At 35.5% G+C, this 26,020-nt stretch overlaps 1 protein-coding gene and 1 long non-coding RNA gene across 7 annotated transcripts in view; one reads left to right on the top strand and one right to left on the bottom strand.

Annotated features, from left to right (window-relative positions):
* The window catches only part of LOC109792058 (uncharacterized), a 32,652-nt gene extending 8,020 nt beyond the window's left edge, over positions 1-24,632 (bottom strand). For all 4 annotated transcript variants that reach the window (XM_083073025.1, XM_029270053.2, XM_083073026.1 and 1 more), the window contains exons 1-6: positions 24,558-24,632; positions 24,320-24,448; positions 14,611-14,695; positions 14,247-14,298; positions 14,140-14,160; positions 13,999-14,052 (exon numbers count right to left, since the gene is read on the bottom strand). In XM_083073025.1, the coding sequence (XP_082929151.1) occupies positions 13,999-14,052; positions 14,140-14,160; positions 14,247-14,298; positions 14,611-14,695; positions 24,320-24,448; position 24,558 (342 nt within the window). In that variant the 5' untranslated portion in view covers positions 24,559-24,632. The remainder of the gene's footprint in view (positions 1-13,998; positions 14,053-14,139; positions 14,161-14,246; positions 14,299-14,610; positions 14,696-24,319; positions 24,449-24,557) is intronic.
* Positions 1,198-24,323, top strand: LOC109792059 (uncharacterized). 3 transcript variants are annotated; one of them, XR_003803354.2, is made up of 6 exons: positions 1,198-1,518; positions 12,416-12,585; positions 15,303-16,025; positions 16,121-16,239; positions 18,548-19,307; positions 24,032-24,323. It is a non-coding gene; the product is annotated as an uncharacterized LOC109792059 (long non-coding RNA). The 3 variants fall into 3 exon arrangements; XR_003803356.2 differs by having other exon boundaries at positions 1,198-1,579; XR_014433391.1 differs by lacking the exon at positions 1,198-1,518 and adding an exon at positions 10,943-11,064 and having other exon boundaries at positions 11,165-12,585.
* Positions 24,633-26,020: the final 1,388 nt, after the last annotated feature.

The raw sequence follows: 26,020 nt of genomic DNA, 5'->3' as shown, positions 1-26,020 counted from the left end.
CAAGGTTTAATGGCAACAGATAACAGTCCATTTATTGGTACACCTATAAAAAGGGCAGTCCCGTTAATAAAGCTCCCACCAAACAATAGACATATTGAAAGAGTCAAATCTCCTAACCAGTGAGCGGAGAGCTTTCGGCAACTTAAATCCAATTAAAACAGTAGACCTCATGAAAAAAAATTAGTCTACAACTTGAATTTAATTTCGAAATTAGATGCTAAAGGAAATACATTTTGGGATGAAAGACTATTCTTGTTCTTGCGCCTCTTGCAAGAAAATAATTTCCATAATTTCACTATACAACAGTGTTTTAAAAACTGGATCGAACCGGCCGGTCGGACCGGTTGGACCGGGAATCGGTGGTCCAGCTGGTCTGAATCTTAAGTTAGATCGGTTATGCAGTCGACCTGTTTCAAACCGGATTGAACCAATCAATTTTTCGGTTCAACCGGTGGGTCAAACCGGTTCAACCACACTTTTTTTTTATTTTTATTTTTTATTTTTTAAGGGACCATAAACCACAAAAATAATAATAAAAATTGAATCTCTTAATGGAAGAGGAAATAGTCTTATTAAATATAACAATGACTACTTGTTCTAATGTATTTGTTTGTAATATATACAACTTAAATAACTTTTATAGTATATTATTAATTTTAAATTATATATTTAATAATATAATATTTATGTAGATATTACATATATTATTTTGTGATATCAATTGCAAGCATATTATATATGTACTTGTTATTTATATTTTTAATTTGTATTAATATACAGTTTAACATGTAAATTTTTTTATGTATTTTTTTACAAAATAAAAATAAAAATAATTTTAACTAAGATAGAAAAATTGAAATTTAAAATAAGATATGAATTTATTAAAATTTATAAGTATAAAATATATTTAACATGAATATTTTTTACAAAAAAAATAATAAAAATCGAGTCATACGGTTCAACTAGTGACCCGCCGGTTTAACCTTTAACTCACTGATTCAGTACCTTAACCGGTTTGATGACCGGTCCGGTTTTTAAAACTATGTTATACAAAGATCTTTGTTAATATTATACACAAGACTGATTTTTACTCATTTATAATATCGCTTTCAACACTTAATAGAGTAATAGAGTTCTTATCTGTTTTGATTGTAAGCTGATTGGGGCTTTGCCAGCTCAGCATGTTCTTCTCTGTTTTGTTCTAAGCTGGTTGGCACTTTGCCAGCTCAGCATTAGTTTGTTAAGTAATTTGTATCTTCCTTCATACTCTTCCTATGAACTATTACAATATTAATCCTTACCGGTATATTCACCCTTCACCATCTCAACTTCCAGTTCAACCTGTCATACAGCCTCAACTCAATCAACCTGTTCCTACACATGGACCCTCTGCCCAAGCCTGTTTCACTTTCACATATCCTCAACCCCAACCCTTTGTTACTAATGTCACTCCTCAACAACAATCACAAAATTGGTTTGTTGATTCGGGCGCCTCACATCATGTTACAGAAAATCCTGGTAATCTCACTACTGAAGTGCCTTTCAACACTCGAGCATGTTTTCTTAGGCAATGGTCAAGGTCTGCCAATTAAATCAATTGGTTCCACTTCTTTTCCTTCCACTCTTAACACTCATACTATCAATGTTACTTGTTCCTAACATTACTAAAAATCTTATATGTGTAAGACAATCAAATTTATTTTGAGTTTCTTCCCTCTCACTATGTTGTCAAATCTCAGATTAATAATCAAGTCTTGTTGCATGGTCATCTATGTTCGGATGGTCTTTATACCTTCCCCAATCTTCTTCAATCATGTGTTGCCAAGTGCTTACCCAATTTTGTTGTTTTGTCCACTAATTGTAAATCCTTTAGCACCGTAAACACACACATCCTGTTAGGTTTTCAGAGATGATAGAAAGGAAAAGGGCTTTATTCATCCCTAAGTTTATTGAATTTTAGAAAAGAATGATTACACAAAGGAGGCTACTCCTTTCACACTGGAATCTATCAGTTAGTAACTTACGAAAAAATGAATGATATCCCCTCATCCTAAACAGATGACTTATTTAAATAAAATCGAAACTAACTAATTGTTACCGAAAACCTAACTAATAAGTCAAAGGATAAAATAGGTTTAATTCCTATTTGTACCCCTCTTCCTATAATACACTTTTAACATTCTATTTGTATCCTGTGGTTCCTGATGTCTATCAATACCTCCCCTTTCTGAAACCACCTTGTCCTCAGGGTGAAAATCTGGAAACTGTGTCTGAATGGTGGCTGCATCTTCCCATGTCGCGTCTTCAGGCGTTTTTCCTTGCCAGCAAATGAGAACTTGAAGTATTCTAGTCTCATCTTGGGTGATCACCCTGCTACCCAGCACATCACTAGGTTGATAGGGCTCCTGTGGAGCTTGTAACTTTGCTGGTAGATTTGCTTCCACCGTATGACTGCCCACAACTTTCTTAAGTTGAGAGACATGGAATACGAATGTATTCGAGCTTCTACTGGTAACTGTAATTGATATGCCACAGCTCCAATCTTTTTGATGATTTGGTAGGGACCATAATACCTAGTTGAGACCTTGGGATGTAATTTGGTTGGCATGGATGTTTGGCGATGTGGCCGGATCTTTAAATAGACATAGTCTCCTGGCTGAAACTCCACCGGTTTCCTATGTGCATTAGTATATTGAGTCATCTGATCCTGAGCACGTGTTAAATGAAACTTCAATTGTGTCAGAACTTCATCTCTATCTCTGAGAACTTGTGCCACCGCCTCGACAAGTGTTTCTCCTGGAATAAACCGTACTAGCGATGGAAGAGGTCTACCATAAACTGTAAAGTTATGGCACAAATTTCTTCCATATTTCCTGTTTTAAGGAAAACACGTTTCCTTGATTTTAGGCCATGATTCTATGCATGGTTTCCTCTTTTTTGCTCCTTGTTTTGTTCCAGGTTTCCTTATTCTGGGTGCATACGCTTCTTCTCAATGCCTATATAAGGCATCAAGCATTTGGAGCAAATTGCAATTGATTCAGCAATCTACACACTTGAGAAAAATCATACATAGAGAGGAAAGATTCAAGAGAGTATTTTTTTAGTCTATATTTGAGAGATTATCTCTTTGTTCTCATGATATTAGAGAACTTCTTGTACTCTCCTATTTTCTACATAGTGGAATTATCTTGCTCTTGATCGCCCGTGGTTTTTTCTCCGTCTTTGGAGTTTCCACGTAAACTTGGTGTGTATTTATTTTTCTTGTCTCTCTACTTACTTCTCTCTATCTCTAATTAACTTGATCCGGTGCTTCCGCATTCCGCTCATTCTTTCTGATACCCAACAAGTGGTATCAGAGCTACTTGTTTAATTAGAGATTCAATATGTCTACCGTCACTAAATTTGACATTGAGAAGTTTGATGGCAAGATTTGTTTTTCTATTTGGAAAGTCCAAATGAAAGCCGTTCTTACACAGAATGGATTGAAGAAAGCTTTAGATGGAAAAGCCAAAAAGCCGGTCAACATGACTGATGAGCAATGGGACGAGTTGGATGAAAAGGCGCTTTCAGCAATCCAACTATGCTTGTCCAAGGAGGTTCTTCGTGAAGTAGCAAATGAAACAACCGCTGCTGCTTTGTGGCTGAAATTGGAATCTCTTTATATGACCAAAAGTCTCGCAAACAAGCTTCGTCTCAAAGAAAGACTATATACGATTCGTATGGTCGAAGGTACTCCTATTCAATCTCATCTTAATGAGTTTAATTCTATTATCATGGATTTGGAAAATATTGAAATTAAAATTGATGATGAAGATAAAGCTGTTTTGTTGATTGTCTCATTACCTTCTACCTATAAACACTTTAAAGAAATTATGTTGTATAGCAACAATGATACCTTATCCTTTGAAGATGTTAAATCTAATTTGTTGTCCAAAGAAAAGTTTGATCTTGATATCCACTCTGAGGACAAGGGTGAGGGTTTAAGTGTCAGGGGTAGAACTCAAGAAAAAGGGAGTACCAGTAACAAGAAAAGTAGATCCAAATCCAGAGGGCGTAAATCCAACAAAACCTGTCGTTATTGCAAGAAATTTGGGCATGATATCTCCGACTGCTTTATCTTGAAAAAGAAACAAGAAAGGCAAGAAAAAGGTAAAAATCCTGCTGAAGCTGCTAATGTTGAAACTGATTCTGATGGTGATGTTATGATATCTGTCTCTTCTGATAAGAGGAGCAAAACTGAATGGATTCTTGATTCTGGATGTACATTTCATATGTGTCCTTATAAGGACTTATTCACCACTCTTGAACCTGTTGATAGTGGTGTTGTCTTGATGGGTAATGACACCCAATGCAAGATTGCAGGAATAGGTACTATTCAGATCAAGACTCATGATGGCACTATCAAGACTCTTTCCAATGTTCGCTTTATTCCTGACTTGAAGCGAAATCTAATTTCTCTTGGCACCCTAGAGTCTCTTGGGTGCAAGTATTCAGCTGAAGGTGGAGTTCTAAAGGTATCAAAAGGTGCTATTGTTTTATTAAAAGCTAACCGTATTGGTAGTTTGTATATCTTGCAAGGATCTATAGTGACAGGATCAGCAGCTGTCTCATCTTCTATGTCTGATAAAGATGCCACCAAATTATGGCACATGCGCCTGGGCCATATGAGTGAAAAAGGCATGCACCTTCTGAGCAAGCAAGGTCTCCTTGGTAATCAAGGCATCGGTAAGTTGGAGTTTTGTGAACATTGTGTCTTTGGGAAGCAGAAAAGAGTTAGCTTCTCCACTGCAACTCACCGCACAAAAGGTACCCTTGATTACATTCATTCTGATCTTTGGGGTCCTTCTAAAGTTCCATCTTATGGAGGATGCCGTTATATGATGACTATTATTGATGATTTTTCTCGTAAAGTCTGGGTCTATTTTCTAAGGCACAAAAATGAAACATTCCCCACTTTTAAGAAGTGGAAAATTCTTGTTGAAACTCAGACAGGAAAGAAAGTCAAGAAGCTCAGAACGGATAATGGATTGGAGTTCTGTGAAGGTGACTTTAATGAGTTCTGCGCAAATCATGGTATTGCTAGACACAAAACCATTCCAGGTAAACCCCAGCAGAATGGTGTTGCAGAACGTTTAAACAGAACTATCCTTGAGAGAGCTCGTTGTATGCTCTCAAATGCTGGGTTATGGCATCAACGTGAGTTGTGGGTCGAGGCAGCATCTACAGCTTGCTACTTGATCAACCGATCTCCACACTCTTCACTTAATTTCAAGATTCCAGAAGAAATTTGGTCAGGTAATCCTATTGATTATTCTAATTTAAGAATTTTTGGATGTCCTGCATATGCACATGTTAATGATGGAAAATTAGCTCCTAGAGCTATTAAGTGCATATTTCTTGGTTATGCATCTGAATCTAAAGGTTATCGTTTATGGTGTTCTGAGTTTAAGTCACGAAAATTAATTCTTAGTAGAGATGTGACTTTTAATGAGGATGCATTATTATCTTCTGGAAAACAATCATCTGTGTCTTCTTCCAGTACTAATAATCTGCAAGGTACTAGCGAGAAGGTGGAGTTAGAGTTAAAATCTGTAGCTCCTAATGTTGATGTTCCATCTTCCTCTACCACTGAGTCTAGCATTGATGATCATGGTGATGATCATCCTATTCAGCAACAGGAAGAATATAATATTGCACGAGATAGGACAAGAAGACAGATAAAATTGCCAGCTAGATACACTGATGACAATTTGACTGCTTATGCATTGTCAATTGCACAAGAGGTAAATGATGATGTTGAACCTGCCAGCTATAGTGAAGCTGTTTCTTGTGTTGATTCTGCTAAGTGGCTAGTGGCTATGAATGAAGAAATTGAAAGTCTTCACAAGAACAACACTTGGAATTTGACAAAGCTCCCCAAAGGCAAACGACCTCTAAGGTGTAAATGGATCTATAAGAAGAAAGATGGCATTCCAGGGGTTGAAGATCCTAGATGCAAGGCGCGATTAGTCGTTAAAGGCTTTTATCAAAAGGAAGGTATTGACTTTAATGAGATTTTCTCACCTGTTGTTCGTCATACTTCCATTCGTATTTTGCTTGCTTTTGTTGCTCTGTTTGATTTAGAATTAGAGCAACTTGATGTAAAGACAGCTTTTCTACATGGAGAGCTGGAAGAAGAAATTTATATGGATCAGCCTGAGGGATTTGTTGTTCCTAGTAAGGAGCATCTTGTTTGTCAATTAAAGAAATCTTTATATGGCCTCAAGCAAGCACCCAGACAATGGTATAAAAAATTTGATTCCTTTATGATTGGGCAAGGTTATTCCAGGAGTAAATATGATGATTGTATTTATTTTCAACAATTTCCTGATGGAACTTTCATATACTTGTTACTTTATGTTGATGATATGTTGATTGCATCACGTGACAAGTCTTTGATCAACAAATTGAAAGCTCAACTCAATGATGAGTTTGAGATGAAGGAATTAGGTGCAGCTAAGAAAATTCTTGGCATGGAGATTCATAGAGATCGACAAGTTGGTAAATTATTCTTATCTCAACAAAAATATATTGAGAGATTACTTGACAGATTTAATATGAATAATTGTAAACCTGTTTCTACTCCACTTGCTGCACATTTCAAGTTATCTTCAGACCTTTGCCCACAAACAAAAGAAGAGATGGAGCGTTTGTCACACGTTCCATATGCTAGTGCAGTTGGCAGTTTAATGTATGCTATGGTGTGCACTAGACCTGATTTAGCATATGCTGTTAGCATGGTGAGCCGATACATGCATAATCCTGGAAAGGATCACTGGAGTGCTGTAAAATGGATTTTTCGGTATCTTAAAGGTACTAGTAATATTGGCTTGGTGTTTGACAGAAACAAAGCTACAACTAATAATGTTGCAGGTTTTGTTGATTCGGATTATGGTGGTGATCTTGATAGAAGAAGATCTCTTTCTGGCTACATTTTTACTCTCTGTAATTCTGCTATCAGTTGGAAAGCTTCACTTCAATCTATTGCAGCATTATCTACAACAGAAGCAGAATATGTTTCAGCAACAGAGGGTGTGAAAGAGGCTCTCTGGATCCGAGGTTTGGTCAAAGAACTTGGTCTCACACAAGATGTTCTTACTGTATTTTGTGATAGTCAGAATGCCATTCATTTGACTAAGAATAGTCGTTACCACGACAAGACCAAACACATAGATGTTAAACATCACTTTATCCGAGATATTGTTACTATTGGTGAAGTTCTACTACAAAAGGTACATACATCTGAGAATCCAGCAGATATGCTTACTAAGCCACTTCCGAATGCCAAGTTTCAGCATTGTTTGGGCTTGGTTGGTCTCTACAACAAATGATTGCCCCTCTGGGGCTTTATCTGGCGATGAGCAACTTATTAAATTTGAGCCAAGGTGGAGATTGTAAAGTTATGGCACAAATTTCTTCCATATTTCCTGTTTTAAGGAAAACACGTTTCCTTGATTTTAGGCCATGATTCTATGCATGGTTTCCTCTTTTTTGCTCCTTGTTTTGTTCCAGGTTTCCTTATTCTGGGTGCATACGCTTCTTCTCAATGCCTATATAAGGCATCAAGCATTTGGAGCAAATTGCAATTGATTCAGCAATCTACACACTTGAGAAAAATCATACATAGAGAGGAAAGATTCAAGAGAGTATTTTTTTAGTCTATATTTGAGAGATTATCTCTTTGTTCTCATGATATTAGAGAACTTCTTGTACTCTCCTATTTTCTACATAGTGGAATTATCTTGCTCTTGATCGCCCGTGGTTTTTTCTCCGTCTTTGGAGTTTCCACGTAAACTTGGTGTGTATTTATTTTTCTTGTCTCTCTACTTACTTCTCTCTATCTCTAATTAACTTGATCCGGTGCTTCCGCATTCCGCTCATTCTTTCTGATACCCAACATAAACCACTTCAAAAGGTGTACATTGTGCCGATGCCTGAAAGCTTGTATTATACCAATATTCTGCCCACGAAATAAAATCAGCCAAAACCTTAGGTTGTTCATAACTAAAACATCGTAGATAAGTCTCAAGCGTTCTATTTAAAACCTCCGTTTGGCCGTTGGTTTCCGGGTGGTATGTTGTAGACATTTTTAGTTGAGTGCCCTGTCGTGTGAACAGTTCTAGCCAAAAATGACTCATAAAGGTAGGGTCCCTATCACTAATAATCGAAATAGGGATCCATGTAGCCGAATGATCTCTTTCACAAAAATGTCAGCAATAGCTTTAGCGGAGTAAGGATGTTTGATCAGTATAAAATGCCCATACTTACTTAATCGATCCACCACTACCATGATAGCATCAAACCCTTTAGAACGAGGTAAGCCCACTATGAAATCCATGCTGATTTCTTCCCAGATAGCGTTAGGAATGGGTAATAGTTGCAATAAACCTGTTGGAGAAGAGGCTAGATACTTGTTGCGTTTACACATGTGACATGATGCCACATATTGGGTTAAGGTTTTCTTCATGCCAAGCCAATAAAGAGATGACAGAAAGGAAAGGGGCGTTATTCGTCCCTAAGTTTATTGAATTTTAGAATGTTACACAAAGGAGGCTACTCCTTTCACACTGGAATCTGTCCAGTTAATAACTAACAAAAAAAACGAATGATATCCCTTCATCCTAAACAGAGGACTTATTTAAAGAAAACCAGAACTAACTAATTGTTACCGAAAACCTAACTAATAAGTCAAAGGATAAAATAGGTTTAATTCCTATTTGTAACCCTCTTCCTATAATACACTTTTAACATTCTATTTGTATCTTGTGGTTCTTGATGTCTATCACATCTACCTCTCTTGTGGCACAATAGACTTGGCCATCCCAATTTACAAAATGTACTCAAATTGTGTAACATTTATGTTTCCAATAAAAATGTTCTTGATTTTTGTGTTGCATGTTTATGGGAAAATCTCAAAGAACTCCTCATTTGTCCACTACTGTTTAACCTTCTCCTTTAGAGTTAATTTTCTGTGGTCTATGGGACCAGCCCCTATACAGTCCTCTATGGGATACAAATATTACTGTCTTTTGTTGATGCCTTCACTAGGTATACCTAGATTTACTTTCTTAAAACCAAATTTGAGGCACTCAATACATTCAAACAATTTAAGTCTACGGTTGAGCTTCAACTTAACAGCCAAATTAAATCCTTGCAATCTGATTGGAGTGGTGAGCTTCAGCCCTTTACCCAATATCTTAACAGTTTGGGGATCACTCATCATTTAATATGCCCACACACATCACCGAAATGGTGTGGTTGAGAGAAAACATAGGCATATTGTTGAAATGGGGAACTTTATTATCTCAAGCTTCTCTTCCCATGCAGTATTGGGATCATGCTTTTCACATACCAAACAATCTATCACAAAAATCCTGATTTTACCTTTCTCTAGGTCTTTGGATGTGCTTATTATCCTTTTCTTCGACCATATAACACTCAAATCACGGCTCAAGTATGTTGAGTGCATTTTTTTAGGGTATTCTCCTTCTCATAAAGGATACAAATGCTTGGATAATAATCGTAGGATATTCATTTCCAAAGATGTTCTTTTAATGAACAGAGGTTTCCTTATCAATCTATATCAAAACCTACTGCATCTAATCAATTACCTTTACCTATTGGTCCTCTTGGAGTTCTCTCATTTGCTCCTCAAACACATAATGACCCATTTCATCCTACATCCAAAGTTCCTCCACTACAGCTATGCTAACTCACCCACTTCTTAACCCTCACAAAGCCATCAACCCTTAAATTCACCCACTACAACTACCTCCACTGAAACAACAACCTTTATCCTCTACCACCTAGGAATACTCATCCTATGCAAACATGTGCAAAGTCAGGTATTGTTAAACCTCGACTGCACCCAAATCTTCTCCTCACTACTGCTGAACCAATATCACCAAAACAAGCTCTGGACTTTAGTTCCCTTGCCTCCTAGTCAATATGTTGTAAGATGCAAATGGGTCTTTCGAATCAAAGAAAACTCATATGGCATAGTGAACAAGTACAAAGCTAGGCTTGTTGTAGAAGGTTTTCATCAAAAATTTGGTTGTGATTACACAGAAACCTTTTCACCAGTTGTGAAACTTGTTGTAGTTTGAATTATGTTGAATTTGGCTCTAACTGATTACTGGCCTATTATAAGGAAAAACCTAAGCATCACATCGACTAGAGATAAGACAATTAAAGATTATATAAGTAAGGAACAACCTTCACTTTACAAATTGGTTTTATAGAGTTGAGTTAAGCCCATAACTCACATTCTAAAGTGGTATTAGAACTATCTAGATCCACTCTTAAAGGGTCACCCACCATTGATATGTGCACCAAGCCTAATATTGTTGGACATAAGGAAGTGTACTGGGAAAAACACAAATCCTACCTACCCTACATCATTAAAGAGGGTCACGCACTATTTATCCATATATCAAGCCCAATAGTATTGGACATGAGGGGATGTATTAGGAAAAACTCAAGTCTCATATCGACTAGAGATAAGAGAGTTAAAAAATATATAAATGGGGGACAACCTTCACCTTACAAGTCGGTTTTATAGGATTGAGTTAGGTTCATAACTCACATTCAAAGACCTATCAAGTAAACTGATATTAATAATGCCTTCCTCAATGGCTACCTAGAAGAAGACATTTATATGGTTCAGCCTCCAAGATTTGAGGATTTTGATAAAAGTCTTGTTTGCAAACTACAAAAGGCAATTTATGGTTTAAAAAAGACTCCTCAGGCATGGTACATGCGATTGACAAACACTCTTCTCGGGGCTTGGATTTGTTCCAAGCAAATGTGATCACTCTCTACTGATTTACAAAATGTGTGATGTTTGTATCTATATATTGATCTATGTGGATGATATAATAATTACAGGAAATTCCGGTTCCTTGGTTCAGGCCTTCATTACAAAACTACATGATGTATTTGCTCTCAAGCAACTTGGTGATCTTGATTATTTTGTGGGGTTAGAAGTCAAACATTCTTCTTCAGGATCTCTTCTTCTATCTTAGGGTAAATACATCAGAGATCTTCTGCAAATAGAAGCTATAGAGTCTGCCAAAGGAATTTCTACTCTTCAAGCTAATCTCAAACTGTCTAAATTTGGTTACAGTTGGAGGTCTTCAATATGTTACTATAACCTGCCCTACAATTGGTTATGCTGCCAACAAAGTCTGTCAATATGTTACTATAAGATATAGAGTCTTCCAAAAAAGAATTAGTCCGAGGAACTATTGATCTTGGTCTACTTTTTCAGCCTGCAACTACTGTTACTCCTCTTGCTTTACAAGCTTTCTCAGATGCTGATTGGGGATTTGATGTAGATGATTGCAGAAGTACTTCAGGTGCATGTTTATTCCTTGGTCCTAACCTCATTTCTTGATGGTCCAAAAAGCAAACTCTTGTTGCTAGATCAACTGCTGAAGCTGAATATAGAAGCCTAGCCATGGCTGCTTATAAAGTTCTATGGGCTCAGTCTCTTCTTCATGAGCTATATATATATATACTAGTCTCTTTGTTTATGAGATCAAAACAATATATGAAAATACAAGTTCTCATAAATTTTCTCTCTCTTAATTTCTTATATTTCCACAATACTAATCACGATTCTAGCATAATAGTCTAGATTCATTAGCACAACAAATGTAAGAGTGTTCATCAACCATAGTTTTTACTATAGTTAATAGCTTTTAATTAGATTTAATTAGATTTATAATCAGTCCTTGATTAGCTCATTTACTTGATGCATGAGTTGTGTATCCCAAATACTTTATGTTAAAACACCATATCAGAGCATATTAGAGTATAGCATTTTACTTTGTTGCATCTTTTCTGTTTGTACCTATGTATGGATTGTTGTGTTGTAAGTAACTGTTCAGTTAGTTAGTTAACTTTGTAAGCCTTTGTCAGTTGTTTGTTGTTAATTAGTTAGTTAGTTAGATTTCTTTGTAAGCTTGTTATGGATATTTCTGCATCTATATAAGGATGCATCTCTCTCTTGTATCATAAGTGAAAATTCATTTTCACCAGATTAATAATGCAGATTCAGTTTCTCAATAGAGCAATATTATTATTCACTGCAAGTAGTATCTGTTGTTTTCGTTGTATCACCCAATTTAATTTTAGCCAGACCACAGAAGCACATCCCCCAGGAACACACTAATACACTATCCTTGGTACTTGCCCTTACATTACATTAATACACTAGTATATGACAGCTTATTCTATGCTCTCTCTTGCTCTTCCACAAAACTCATTCACTAAAATTACTTATGAAACAAAATCCAAGCAGGATAACTAGCAGCAACTTGCTGCAGATTCTTAGACCAAATATCACTAACTCTAATATGTGTGTTATGTGCAGAAGCCATTTATTCTTGGATGGAAGATGGAAACTTTCTTTCAGAGACCTGTCTTTCTAATCCATTGGCATGTGTGGCTTAAAGAGTTTCTTTGTCCCCCAAACTTGATAAGGGGTAGAGCTACATTGTTGGTCATTCTTTTAAGTTCTGCTAATGGATGCTTCGATTCGAGGTAGTTTGTATTTCAAAATTGCAAAAAGACTGAGCATCCTTACTATCATAGTTTTCTCCTTCTCTCCTTTATTTATTCGTATTCTAAGTTTTAGAAGATTTCTTATCCTCCACCTAGTTGTATTTTACCTTCTTCCTCCAATAATTTTTTTTTAAATAAAGAACAAAAGGGGACACTCAAAGAAACCATGCTGAAACTCAAATGTTTCTTGCTTCTTTCCCCTATTTTTGTATTCTCATTTTAGTTGTTGAATCACACCCAAACACTTTTTACATCCCACCATTTGGAATACAAAAACACAAACAGGCAGCCTAATCATCTTGTATGTTGACTGTTTAATTAGCTTGTTAAGCATGTTTCCACCCCATAGCTTTTTTAGCTTCTTAGACAAATAAATCAAAAGAAAATAATGATATAAAAAAATGGGAGAGTAAGAAATATTAATATATTATCAAGAAATCCAAAATAAAAAACGGAATAACTATGCAGAAAATAATCCATTAACTCAAAAGGACAGCCAAATCTCATTACCGTACGGAACCTCCCGAAAAAACAACATGAGCATTGACTCATCAAAGACAAGAATACAAATGTGTGTTCTTATAACTGATTTTATCTCTTTTCTTTATATATCAAATAAATATTCCTCATTTTATTTGAATGCAGTCAGTTTTGCACAAATAAAATGAAAGGCACGGTCATCACACCTTTCCTATTTGAAGGTCCTTACTGCCTAAGGTTAACTGGGCTGGCTAAAGGTCTGAGTCACTAGTTAGCAGTCTAATCAAACAGCCTGTCTGGATTTAATAACTCTGCCTATTAGATCGCAACAGATTTTCATCGTTCATCTTTCCCTTTCCATCTATTGATTCTATTCCATATATTTCAAAATAGTAAAAATGTATTAAAACAAATACACAAAATAATTCTACATATAGAATCATAAATATGCACATAGATCTGTGTATTTAACCTGTAAATATTACTACCTACGTACCTATATATAAGACTCAATTATCTAATTCACCAAGATTAAGAAAAGTAGTTAATCTTCTAACCAATTAGAATGCATGTCCTATACTATTTATTTCTCATAATTAATACTCATCTTTCTCCTAACCAATAAGAGTGCATACTCTTTAAAGAGTTTATAGCTAATTTATTTTACCAAATTAAAAGAACAAACTTTAATTAGAGATATTTTAGTCTACAAATAAATAATATATTAATATATGAAATAATATGAATTAGGTCTTATATAAAAGAACAAGCAAGAGCATCATTGTATTTTACAAAGTTCTCAGGCAAAATGGGATTGCTTACAGAAAGATCAAAGGGAAAATCGACACAACCACAACACCAATCACAAGAAACATGTCTAAAATAAAATCATATTGCAAAGTATTTACTTACCTGAGAAAGTCCCACGATGTTGTAACCCTGACCTAGATCACTCATCTTCTTTACCTATAGAATTAGATGGAAACAAAAGCTTATTCAAATATAAATTATGATTAAACTAACAGAATAGAAAATTACCAAACAACTTCACACCTTCTTACAGGCAATAGCTGTCTGCATAGACATAGAGTAAATAAATGGTCACTAAATTGTCAATCATCAAACATTAGCAACATGGAAACACTACATTCAAGAATCACCTGTTTTAATAGAGGCTTGGTCCAAGAATCCCATGATCCATTTCCAATTTCTCTACAGATAGGTCAAGTACATATAACTTTAAGTTATCTTCAATGAAATAAGCTTTCTGGGTAAAAGAAATTCTCAAGTAAAATATGTACTTTTCATCTTATTAAAGAACAATGGTGATAACATCTGCTAAATTGGAAAAAAAAAATTATATACCACTGATATTAGAGATATTCCAAAATATTTTGCACAATTACCTCTCCCATTAGCAGTTAGTGACCATTGGATTACAATTTGGGATAAGGACTTATGACAAACTGGTAAATACTGCTCAAACAAATGTAATAAATATCAAGAAATTTTGCAAAAACATACAAACAGTATCCCGGTGAACCAGACATCTCGCTTAGAATCTTAATAAAGTTTCGCATGCCCGAATTTTTGCATGCGTCTCCAATACCTGACACAGTTTAACACACAAAATCAGCAACTTATGACTAAGCATCACACAATTTTTAGATAGATTTGTCTTACTATAACACTTCCAAATGTACAAAAAAGCACAGACATTTGACATCAATCTTGAATCTTTATCCTATGTCACATTAACAGAAGATAATTTACATTTTGTACCTCATATGACAATTAGTATTTCTCTCTCTTATAAAAAAATATTCATTACTTTTCCTTAGGTTTGTTACCTCTGTTCCTTCTTTACAAATTATGCTCGCCACCCATGTCAACCCCTCCCAAGAATCAAACCTGAACAAAGAATCCTTCTTCACAAGAATACTTCATATATATGTTCTCTCCTATAGTTAATTGATCAACATAAATCATAGTTTTTTCTTATAATTTATTTTCAAAAGGCTAAACTATTATTTTTATTTTCTTGATTTATTGCTATTTTTCTGTTAAATATGTTCTTTCCTATTTTAACCAGTATTTTCCTTTAATTGTGATGTATCCTGTTTGACTAGGGTTTAGGATTATATATTGTGATTGTCGTATAATTCTTTTCTAAAGTGTAAGATTATTATACTAAGGGTTTTTTTTTTTTCTTGAAGGAAACAAAACTCTCGAAGTGAGGTCCTCTTTCTTTCTTTGCAAATTCGTAATCTTCAACAAATAACCTTAGGCTTACATGGTATCAAGTATCAATTATCAAGAGATACAATCTTCATTTCACCCTAGGAAAAAAGTTCAAGTAATGCCTTTTACAACTGCCAACTTGACACTATAGCAGGAGCAAAGCTTGAGGAGAATATGGAGGGGTTGAATCTACCAACATCTCAAATTTTTCATGATTCTTAAACCACAAATAGCAAGATAAACTCTAACCTAAGATAACATGTGGGAAAAGAGGAGATAACAACTATCCCCCGCCCCCCCAACCCAATGCAACTATTAGACATACTAATCCTCAATTAATGAGAATATTTACTTCCCCAAATGGTAACCTCTAACTATATTGATTGATATCAGTGTTACTAATAATGTTATGGACATTAAAATTGCCATATATAAAACTATTTCTGAAGTTCCACCAAAACGCTTAAGCTTTGAGGATAGTTGCTTCATGGCATGCCCTCAGTGCCTCTAACACTAACTTAGCTGCAAGAGCCAAACCTTTTCCATTGAAGACCTCATTTAACTAAATAAAAAAGTTCAAGTCAACCTGAACCTGGAGATGAAGCACCATCACTACATTTGACTCCTCTCACGTGAAGTGTTTACTTTAGAGGGAAAATGAAGAGTTACAACCCTTAATGAGAAAATCAACTGATAATGTAAGCCCCACAACTCCTTTCTTCCTTTTAGTCTTCATTTCTTCGTCCTTGGCTGAAACTAAATCTTTTTCTCCTCTTCTTCTTGTTTTATGAAGATTGAGCTGAGGAGAAGTTGAGCTTTTGGTACCAGATTGCTTGAAGTTTGGGAAAAATCAGGAGTCGTGTGGAAGCTTGTTCTCTTCTTCCCCCGAAGCTCAGATTCTTCTTCTCCGAGGTAAGGGAAGCTAGAAATGTGGAGTAGAAATTTATAGTGTTGCATTGTTGAGTTGATTTCAAGTAGAAACATGTAGGATTATCAAGCATGGTGGAGAAATAGAGTTGAAAAGTTGAGTTTTGGGAAAGAGTTGAAAATGTGATGGATTTGTGTTGTTTAAGGTTTGCATGCGGTGTTTTTAATGATTTCTAAGTTGCATGTTGTGTTGTGTGTTGAAAATGTATGATTTTTTGTGTTGTGCCTTCTTGCATTGATGATTCTATATGTTTTGGGTGCATTTGCATTTCTGATTTTGGTGAAAATGGTGAAGAACCTATGTGTTTCTGTCATCAACGACTAAGCTCTTTTAAAGGGTTGATCCCTTTAGGGGCCGCGTGCAAGGAGAGCACTCCCAAGAGGCAAAGGGCTAAGCCGTTGGAAATGGTTGAGTGCTTTGTGAAACAGCTAAGACCTTTGGGGGCCATGTGCCAGGAGAGAATTCCTAGAGGTAAAGCGCTGAGTGCTTGGGAAGCGCTGAGCCCTTTGGAGGCGCTGAGCGCTTTTAGAATTTAACTTTGTGGTCTTCATGAAAGTTGTAGCCTTGGATTTTAGCTTTCCAATGGCGTTGGAATCACCCAAAAAGTTGGTCTAGAACTCCATAGATGGCTGTTTTAGTGAACAAGGGTCAAGTTGTCAACATTGGTTTTAGTTGTTATGGTTTTTATAATTTTTAACAAAGTAGATGATGAAATTAGGACTTGATATCTTCATAAGAGTTGTCGGAAATCTTCTTATCTTTCATATGAGATAAGGATGAACATGATAAGAGTAGTATAACTCCCGATACATTGTTTTATGTGAAGGTTGCCATTTCACAATGAGTGATTTGGTTAAGTTGATAGTTGTTTTGGGTGTTTAAACTTATTTATGTTATTATAATGAGTAATTTGACATGATTTATGAGTTTAAATATGCAATAGGAGATGTATTATGTGACGAAAATGTTGTGTATTGATATATATGATAAAATGTTGAAAAATGATGAATGTTGTAATATGATGAGAAAACATAGTTGTGAGTTGAGAGTTGCATGTTGAACATTAGTTGTGTAGTTGTGTAGAGATGTTATGTGAGTTGAATGAGTTGTTGTGTTGTTAAAATGTGTTGTTAAACAGTGTTGATGAGTTGCTGTGTTGATAAACTGTGTTGTTAAAGTTGTGAGTTGACTGTGTTTAAGTTAAAAGTTAATTGAGATGATGAGTTGAAAATTGTATTGATTGTGCTGTGATAATGAGTTGTTGATCACTAGGACTAGAAGAAATGTTTTCAAAGTTGCTCATCCCATTGTGTGGATTGAGATAGTTGTGGTGCTCTAAGAGCTCAATTTGTTGAAAAAACCTCCTTGGGAAGTTGTCCCTTGGAGTGGATGATATGTTGTTCTCCTCTAAGACTTAGTTGATCCCATTGTGGGCAAGGTCGAAGCACACGTGTATGAAGCGATCACAGTATAGGGACCAGGTCGAACTATATCAATTACAAGCGGCTAATATGAGTAAAGTACGAAGTCGGGAACTTAGTTCCTAATTAGGTATCGGAGGGTTGTGGTATTTGGAGGATAGTCAGTAGGTTAATCTCATACGTAACTTAGTTGAGCTAGCTAATGTCGTGGTAGGCCTAAACCCAGTTGTCCTATCCTAACAAAGTACTATACTTCCTTGCTTAAGTGACAAAGTCTAAGAAACCGTTATCGTGTTGTGGATTTTTATCCAAATTTGTTGTTTATCTAGCAAGCCTAAAAAAGTTCTGTGTTGTCAATACAGTATAACTTAGCCACTTAGACTGCTTACCTATGTTGTAGGAGATCTCCGAGTTGTAATGCGTGACGATGCATAATTGTTGATGAGTTGATTTTGTATTGATGTAAGTTGTACATATGTTGTTGTGTTGTAAAGCTGTGGTTAAGTTATGTGTTGTTTATGTGTTGTATGTTGAACCTGTTGAGAATGATGATAATGTTGTTGTGTTGTAAGTTGCTTATATATATATATATGTGTGTGTATGTTAATTCTTTTCACTAGCTTGTCCTTGCATGTTTCCATATGGTGTGGGCTGCGATGATCATATTATGTATGAGAGCAAGGCAAGGATAGGTTATTGTGAGCTGTTGGATGCCACTTGGTGGTAGGAGCTAGAGTAGATGATCTTTTTGTGTATGTTACCTTGGAGTAGCATTTTGTCAGCATTGTATATATTTATTTGATCTGTTGAGTCTTTATAGTTGGATAGATGTATATTTATATTTATAATAATTTCAGTTATTGTTCCACAGTGTGACGGTCAAGGCAGATAGCCATAAATAACTCCTCATTAAAGGTTGTTAAAATTCATATACATCTTCTCATCAACAGCTATAACTCCTCATTTCTTCCCTCCGAAATGATGAGCCAAATTCCAGCACAACAACCCTACCATTTGTTGAAGGAAAAGTCTCCAACAGAATGACTGTACCCTACCTTTCCTTAAAGGAGAAGTTTCAAACAGAATGACTCTTGTGAGAGAAAGATATTAGAATTAAAAAAATCAGAAATTATTATTATCCTAATTGGTTGCTGTTTTCTTTTTGTTATGCTTTCTACCTTAACTAGGATTTTCCTTCAATTACGCTGTTTCCTATTTCAACCTGGGTTCTTAGCCTAATGTTTATTTTCTTTGAGGACACAACCCTCTAGTCATCCCATTCATAATATTCTATCACAAACCCTAGCTTCACCATCAACTCATTGTAACAGATTCAACAATGAACAACAACAAAAAAAACGTGAGTTGACCGAATTCAACAATCACTGATATACAAGATAAATAACTCAAACAGCAAAGTAACGGTTGAGAAAATAACATAAAACCATAAAAAAGCAACAAGGAAGCACGAAAACTAAATAAATCCAATTCAAGCATACTTATATGAAACTAAGGGTGTTCATGGATTGGTTTTTTCAAAAAACCAATCCAAACTGAATCGAACCATTTTATAAAAGTGGATCAGTTTGGTTTTTTTTGAAATATAGATTGTTTTTTTTTAAATTGGATCGGTTTTGTTAGGCAACTGGCATTAAAAGAGAGAATAGAAGGATAGAAGAGAGAAATAAACAATACTAAGAGTATTTATTTTTGGTGTGTCTTAAACCTTACAAGGTGCCTCTATATATATAGCATAAGGAAGAGGCAAGCATTACAAACTAAGTGATGTGGGACTTAATAAGTAAGTTAAACTAAACAATGTGGGACTACTTCAATTTTAGAACTTAGACTACACACTTAACAATTCTCCCACTTGGAGTCTGAGTTCTAGTTAGCTTCCTTGTAAGCATCGAGTTCATATGCTCCTTCGCCTAGTGCAGCTTTCTTTATCTTCAATTATCCCTGAAGACCAGCTGAGGTAATGCAGAGCCTCAGTTTGTCAGTTGTAACAGTCTTAGTTAGCATATCTGCTGGATTTTCTGATCCTGAAATCTTCAGCAGAGATAATTCTTCATCATTTATCAATTCTCTAATGAAATGATATCTTAATTGAATGTGCTTGCATCTAGAATGGAAGACAGGATTCTTCGCAAGACATATAGCACTCTGACTGTCACTGAACAATGGAGCGTTCTTTTGTTCTTTCCCTAATTCACTGAGAAAGTTCTTTAGCCAGATCATCTCCTTGGCTGCTTCTGAGATAGCTATGTACTCAGCTTCGGTAGTTGAGAGAGCAACTCTATTCTGAAGCTTAGACTTCCAACTCACTGCAGTTCTCCCCAAGGTGAAAATGTAACCAGTGGTGCTTTTTCTAGTGTCCAAATCTCCTCCCAAATCTGCATCAGAGAAACCTTGTAAAGTGAAATTACCTCTTTTGAAGAGCAAATTTATTCCTGAAGTACCCTTCAGATATCTTAATATCCACTTTACACCTTCCCAATGCTTCTTCCCGGGATTCGATAGGAATCGACTGACAACTCCAACAGCATGTGCTATGTCAGGTCTGGTGCACACCATGGCATACATTAAGCTCCCAACTGCTGATGCATATGGTACTCTTGACATGTGGTCCTTTTCTTCAACTGTCTCTGGAGATTGCTTCTTTGAGAGCTTCATGTGAGTTCCCAAAGGGGTGTTCCTGATTTTGGCATCTCCAACATTAAATCTGTCAAGAAGCTTTTCTATGTATTTCTCTTGAGACAACTTCAAGACTCCTTCTAGTCTGTTTCTAGAAATCCTCATGCCAAGAATTTGTTTAGCTGGACCAAGATCCTTCATCTCGAAGTGGTCTGTCAATTGCTGCTTTAGCCTGTTAATTTCTATCATATTTGGCCCTGCAATTAGCATGTCATCAACATATAGAGCAAGGATAATATAACTGTTAACATATTTCTTAACATAACAGCAATGATCCATGTCACATCTGCTAAATCCTGAGTTTTGCATAAACTCATTAAATTTTTTGTACCACTGCCTTGGTGCTTGTTTCAAGCCATACAAGCTTTTATGAAGCTTGCATACAAGATTTTCCTTGCCTGAAACTTTAAAACCTTCTGGCTGAGTCATATAAATATCTTCATCTAAATCTCCATGCAAGAATGCAGTTTTAACATCTAACTGCTCCAAATGAAGATTCTCTGCAGCAACAATGCTCAGTATGACTCTGATGGTAGTCATTTTTACAACTGGAGAGAAAATTTCTGTGAAGTCAATTCCTGGTTTCTGCTGAAATCCTTTGACCACAAGTCTCGCCTTGTATCTTTTTCTGCCATCAGATTCTTCCTTCAGCCTGTAAACCCACTTGTTTTGTAGAGCCATCTTTCCTTCTGGCAATTCAGTTAACGACCAAGTACCATTCTTTTGAAGAGATGTCATCTCATCCTTCATTGCTAACTCCCACTTGACAGAATCATTCCCCTGTATAGCCTCATCGAAGTATTCTGGCTCACCAGCATCAGTCAACAATAAATAGTGCAATGAAGGAGAATACCTTTCTGGTGCAACTGAAACTCTGCAGGATCTTCTCAAAGGAGGAGATGCTGGTTCTGATTCAACCTCTATATTTGTACTCTGGCTTCTGTTGGTTATGTCGCTTTCTGAAATTTCTTCAAGTTCTACTTTCTCAGAAGGCTCTGGCAACTTGTCTGTATCAATAGATTCTGCAGAAAATCTATCCTTATAAAATAGATTCTCATTAAAAGTGACATTCCTGCTTCTGATGATTTTCTTGTTTTGGTCATCCCAAAATCTGTAGCCATACATGTCAGAACCATAACCAATAAAATAACACTTTTTGGCCTTGGGATCCAATTTGTCTCTACTATCAGAGTCTATCAAAACATGTGACACGCAGCCAAATACTCTTAAATGTGAAAGATTTACCTCCTTCCCAGACCATACCTCTTCAGGCAATTGATAACCCAAAGGAACTGATGGTCCTCTATTTATGAGATATGCTGCTGTGTTGATTGCATCTGCCCAAAACACCTTAGGCAAGCCCGATTGGATCCGCATGCACCTAGCCCTCTCGTTCAATGTTCTATTCATTCTTTCTGCAACACCGTTTTGTTCTGGTGTTCCTGGTATTGTCTTGATCATTCTGATCCCATGTTCTGAACAGAAGTTCTTGAATTCGTGGCTATTATACTCTCCACCATTGTCAGATTTCAGACTTTTCAACTTTAAACCTGTCTGATTTTCAACTTCTGTTTTCCATCTTTTAAACACAGAAAACACGTCAGATTTATTTTTGAGAAAATAAACCCATACCTTTCTCGTAGCATCATCGATAAAGGTGACATAATAGCATGAGCCTCCAAGAGATTTCACTGAAGCTGGCCCCCAAACATCTGTATGCACCAATTCAAGCCTTTCTGTTTTCAGTGTCTTTCCTTGCCTTGAGAAACTAATTTTTCTCTGTTTTCCCAAGATACAGTGTTCACAAGTGTCGACATCTACGTGCTTTAGTTTTGATAACTTACCCTTTGTCGCCATTAGCTTCATTCCTTTCTCACTCATGTGCCCAAGTCTTTGGTGCCACAAGAATGAATTATTGGCAGCCTCAGTAACTGCTATCATGTTCTCATCTGCAACCATGTAAAGTGACCCTCGCTTCTTTCCACGAGCGACAATGAGATTGCCTTTCTTGACTTTCCATGCTCCATCTCCAAAAGTGGTTTCGTGCCCTTCATCATCCAACTGCCCTACAGATATTAAATTTCTTTTTAAGGCAGGGATATGTCTGACATTTTTCAGTGTCCAATGGCTCCCACTTGAGGTCCTGATGGCAATATCTCCTTTTCCAACAATATTCAGAGGTTTGCCATCTGCAAGGTAAACCTTTCCAAACCTTCCAGAAACATAGTTAGTCAACAATTCATTAGAAGGAGTGGTGTGGAATGACGCACCTGAGTCCATAATCCATGACTCAATAGGACTATCTAGGCTGCAGATTAATGCATCGTCTATCTCGTCAGTTGCTGCATTTGCTGATTCATCATCGTCACGTTTCTTGTGATTCTTGTTTTTCTTCGGAGCTTTGCATTGATTGGTAAAGTGACCTCTCTTGTCACAATTCCAACAAACAATGTCATTCCGGAATTTTGGTTGACCTTTAGCTCTTGACTTTGATCTTCCTCGGCTGTTGTAACCTTTTTGAGTGGTTCTTCCTCTACTTTCAGTATTTAATGCTGAACTGGAAGTAGAACTGGAAGGTTCCTCGGAATCTCTCCTGCGAACATCTTCGCTCAAGATCAGGTCGCGAATGTCGTTGAGCTTCAACTTGTTATCCCTTGCAGAACTGCTGACTGCAGTAACAGTTGCAGCCCAACTTTCCGGTAATGATGACAATAGTATCAATGCCTTCACCTCATCTTCAAATTTGATTTGTACTGACTCTAACATAGCAAGAATAGTGTTAAAATCATTAATATGATTAATCACAAGGTTACCTTCTCCCATCTTAAGGTTGAACAACCGACGCATTATGTGTACTTTGTTGGCTGCAGATGGTTTCTCATACATGTCTGATAGTGTCTTCATCAGACTTGCAGTTGTCTTTTCATTGACGATGTTGAACGCGACATTCTTGGCCAATGTCAGCCTGATCACGCCAAGAGCCTGTCGATCTAGCAAGTTCCACTCTTCCTGTTTCATATCGTCTGGCTTCTCCCCTATTAAGGGTTGATTATAACTTCTTTTGATACAGATAATCCTCTATCTGCATCTTCCAGAAGCCGAAGTCTTTACCATCAAACTTCTCTATCTTCACCTTCCCTTCTTCTAATGCCATTGCTCTGCTGCTGAGAAAAGCTCTTGCTCTCTAAACTGAGACTCTCTCCTCTTAAACTGAGGAATTCTGAGAAAAGCTCTCACTCTCTAAACTGAAGATTATTCTTTTCTGTTGTGGAAGATCAGATAAAACTGCAACCACAGAGCATACTAAGAATACTCTCCTCTCACTCTCTAAACTGAAGATTATTCTTTTCTGTTGTGGAAGATCAGATAAAACTGCAACCACAGAGCATACTAAGAATACTCTCCCGAACCTAGAGCTCTGATACCAGTTGTTAGGCAACTGGCATTAAAAGAGAGAATAGAAGGATAGAAGAGAGAAATAAACAATACTAAGAGTATTTATTTTTGGTGTGTCTTAAACCTTACAAGGTGCCTCTATATATATAGCATAAGGAAGAGGCAAGCATTACAAACTAAGTGATGTGGGACTTAATAAGTAAGTTAAACTAAACAATGTGGGACTACTTCAATTTTAGAACTTAGACTACACACTTAACAGGTTTGGTGCGGTGCAGTTATCCACTTTTTACTCATATAAATCTTTTTTTTTTTAACTCAACCGATCCACCTTGTAAACATGGATCGGATAACTGAACCGGTTTTATAAAGTAGTTCAGTTCGGATTTTTTTTTTAAATGAATCAGATTTTTCAATTCGAATTGGATCAAATCTATATGAATTCATATTTTGCACACCCTTATGGAACGATAACTTAACACAAGAGACAAAGAAGTAACTAGCATTAAGCAAAATGAAATGAGGAATGCGTGGAAGAAAAAGGAGGCACCATGCAAAACGATGAAGGGAACAGTTTGCGCTCCGGTGAATAACGCGAGGAAGAAGAGCACAAGCGCGAACACTCTGACGTTAGCCATTTCAAGCGAAGAAGCGATTGCAGCAAGCGAAAACGCAATCACTGTTGAGAATAGATAATAGTTATGTATATGGTTTGCGATAGAATGGATGGAGTTTATTTATAGAAGCAGAAGGCGGGATCTACAAATGTGGAAGTTGCCATTACTGACTCTTGCCTGTGCTTTACGATGCTGGGTTCCTCGTTTTGAAAATCGATTAGTGTTTGTTCCCCCCCACCCCCAAATAAGTCTTATTTTATTGTAATTGCTTTCCTGGCGATATGGGATAAGCACTCCGTACCTTACCAAGGGGCCCACTAAACTAAACTTAAAACTAAAAAGTCTTGCATTGCATTGTACTCCTCACACTATCGTATCCTTTTGTGTTTTGTGTTTGCGACTGTATTTTGGAAAGCGTGGATTTTATCACCCTATAGATCCCCAAACATGCCCTTTCTCTTAAAAGGAAAAAAAAAAATCTGTATCTAAAATTTTGACCCTTCATTATTATTATTATTTTTTTTAATTTATCATGTACTGATAATTTTATTTAACATCAAGTGATGACTTGTGTTTTTAACCAGATTATTTAGAGTTTAAATTTTAATTTTAAATATTAATTAAGTTATATTAGAAGAAAATATTTATTTTGTATATATTTATGATTTTAGACAAAGAGTAGTTACTGTTTTGAATGATGATATTTTGTATTATAAAAAAACATATTCAATGACCCGGCATATGATTTGGTTAATTTATAAAAGATTTTTGGAAGATATATTTTAAAAAACTTATTTTTAATCTATGTATATCTTCATTTTAGTCTCTTGTAAAAAAATTAATCTGTCTTTAAAGTTTTTTATTTTAATTTTAACTTAATTGTGTTTTTATTTTTCAAGTATTGTAATTGTGCAATTTTATTTTTTTAAGTTTTAATTGAGTAATTTTAATCTTTAAAAGATTGTAATTGTGTGATTTTAGTCTCTTAATTTTTAATTGAACAATTTTAGTCTATCAATTATTATAATTGTGCGATTTTAGTCTTTTTTATTAAAATTTAGTAATTTTAGAATTTATATATATGAATATATATATATATATAATGTTTTAAAATTATATAAATGTTTGCTTATTTAAGTTAACATATATTATAATTTTTTTGTTAATATATTAAATGATATATATTTATTAGACTTAATTGTGTTTTTGATCCCTCAAATATTACAATTGTGTAATTTTGATCTCCAAAACTTTAATTGAGTAATTTTAGTCCATAAAGGATTGTAATTGTGCAATTTTGGTCATTCAATTTTTAATTGAATAATTTTAGTCCCTCAAATATCATAATTGTGCGATTTTAGTTTCTCCCATTGAAAATTTAATAATTTAAATATATATATATATATATATTATATATACAATGTTTTAAAATTATACAATTATTTGTCTATTCAAGTTAACGTATACTATAATTTTCTTTAATATATAAAATGATATATATATATTTTTAAAAAATAAATAAAATTTATATATAATTATTTTTATAATATTACTGATAAATTAATATCAATAATATTATTAGTATATTTATAGATAAACTAATAATTTGATAAATATAATTTATTATATATTAA

Source organism: Cajanus cajan, chromosome 4, assembly GCF_000230855.2.
Source record: "Cajanus cajan strain Asha chromosome 4, NIPB_CcT2T_4, whole genome shotgun sequence".
In the NCBI taxonomy this organism is placed as follows: Eukaryota; Viridiplantae; Streptophyta; class Magnoliopsida; order Fabales; family Fabaceae; genus Cajanus; species Cajanus cajan.
The sequence above is the reverse complement of the archived record's forward strand: the minus strand, read 5'-3'. Positions and strand labels throughout refer to the sequence as shown.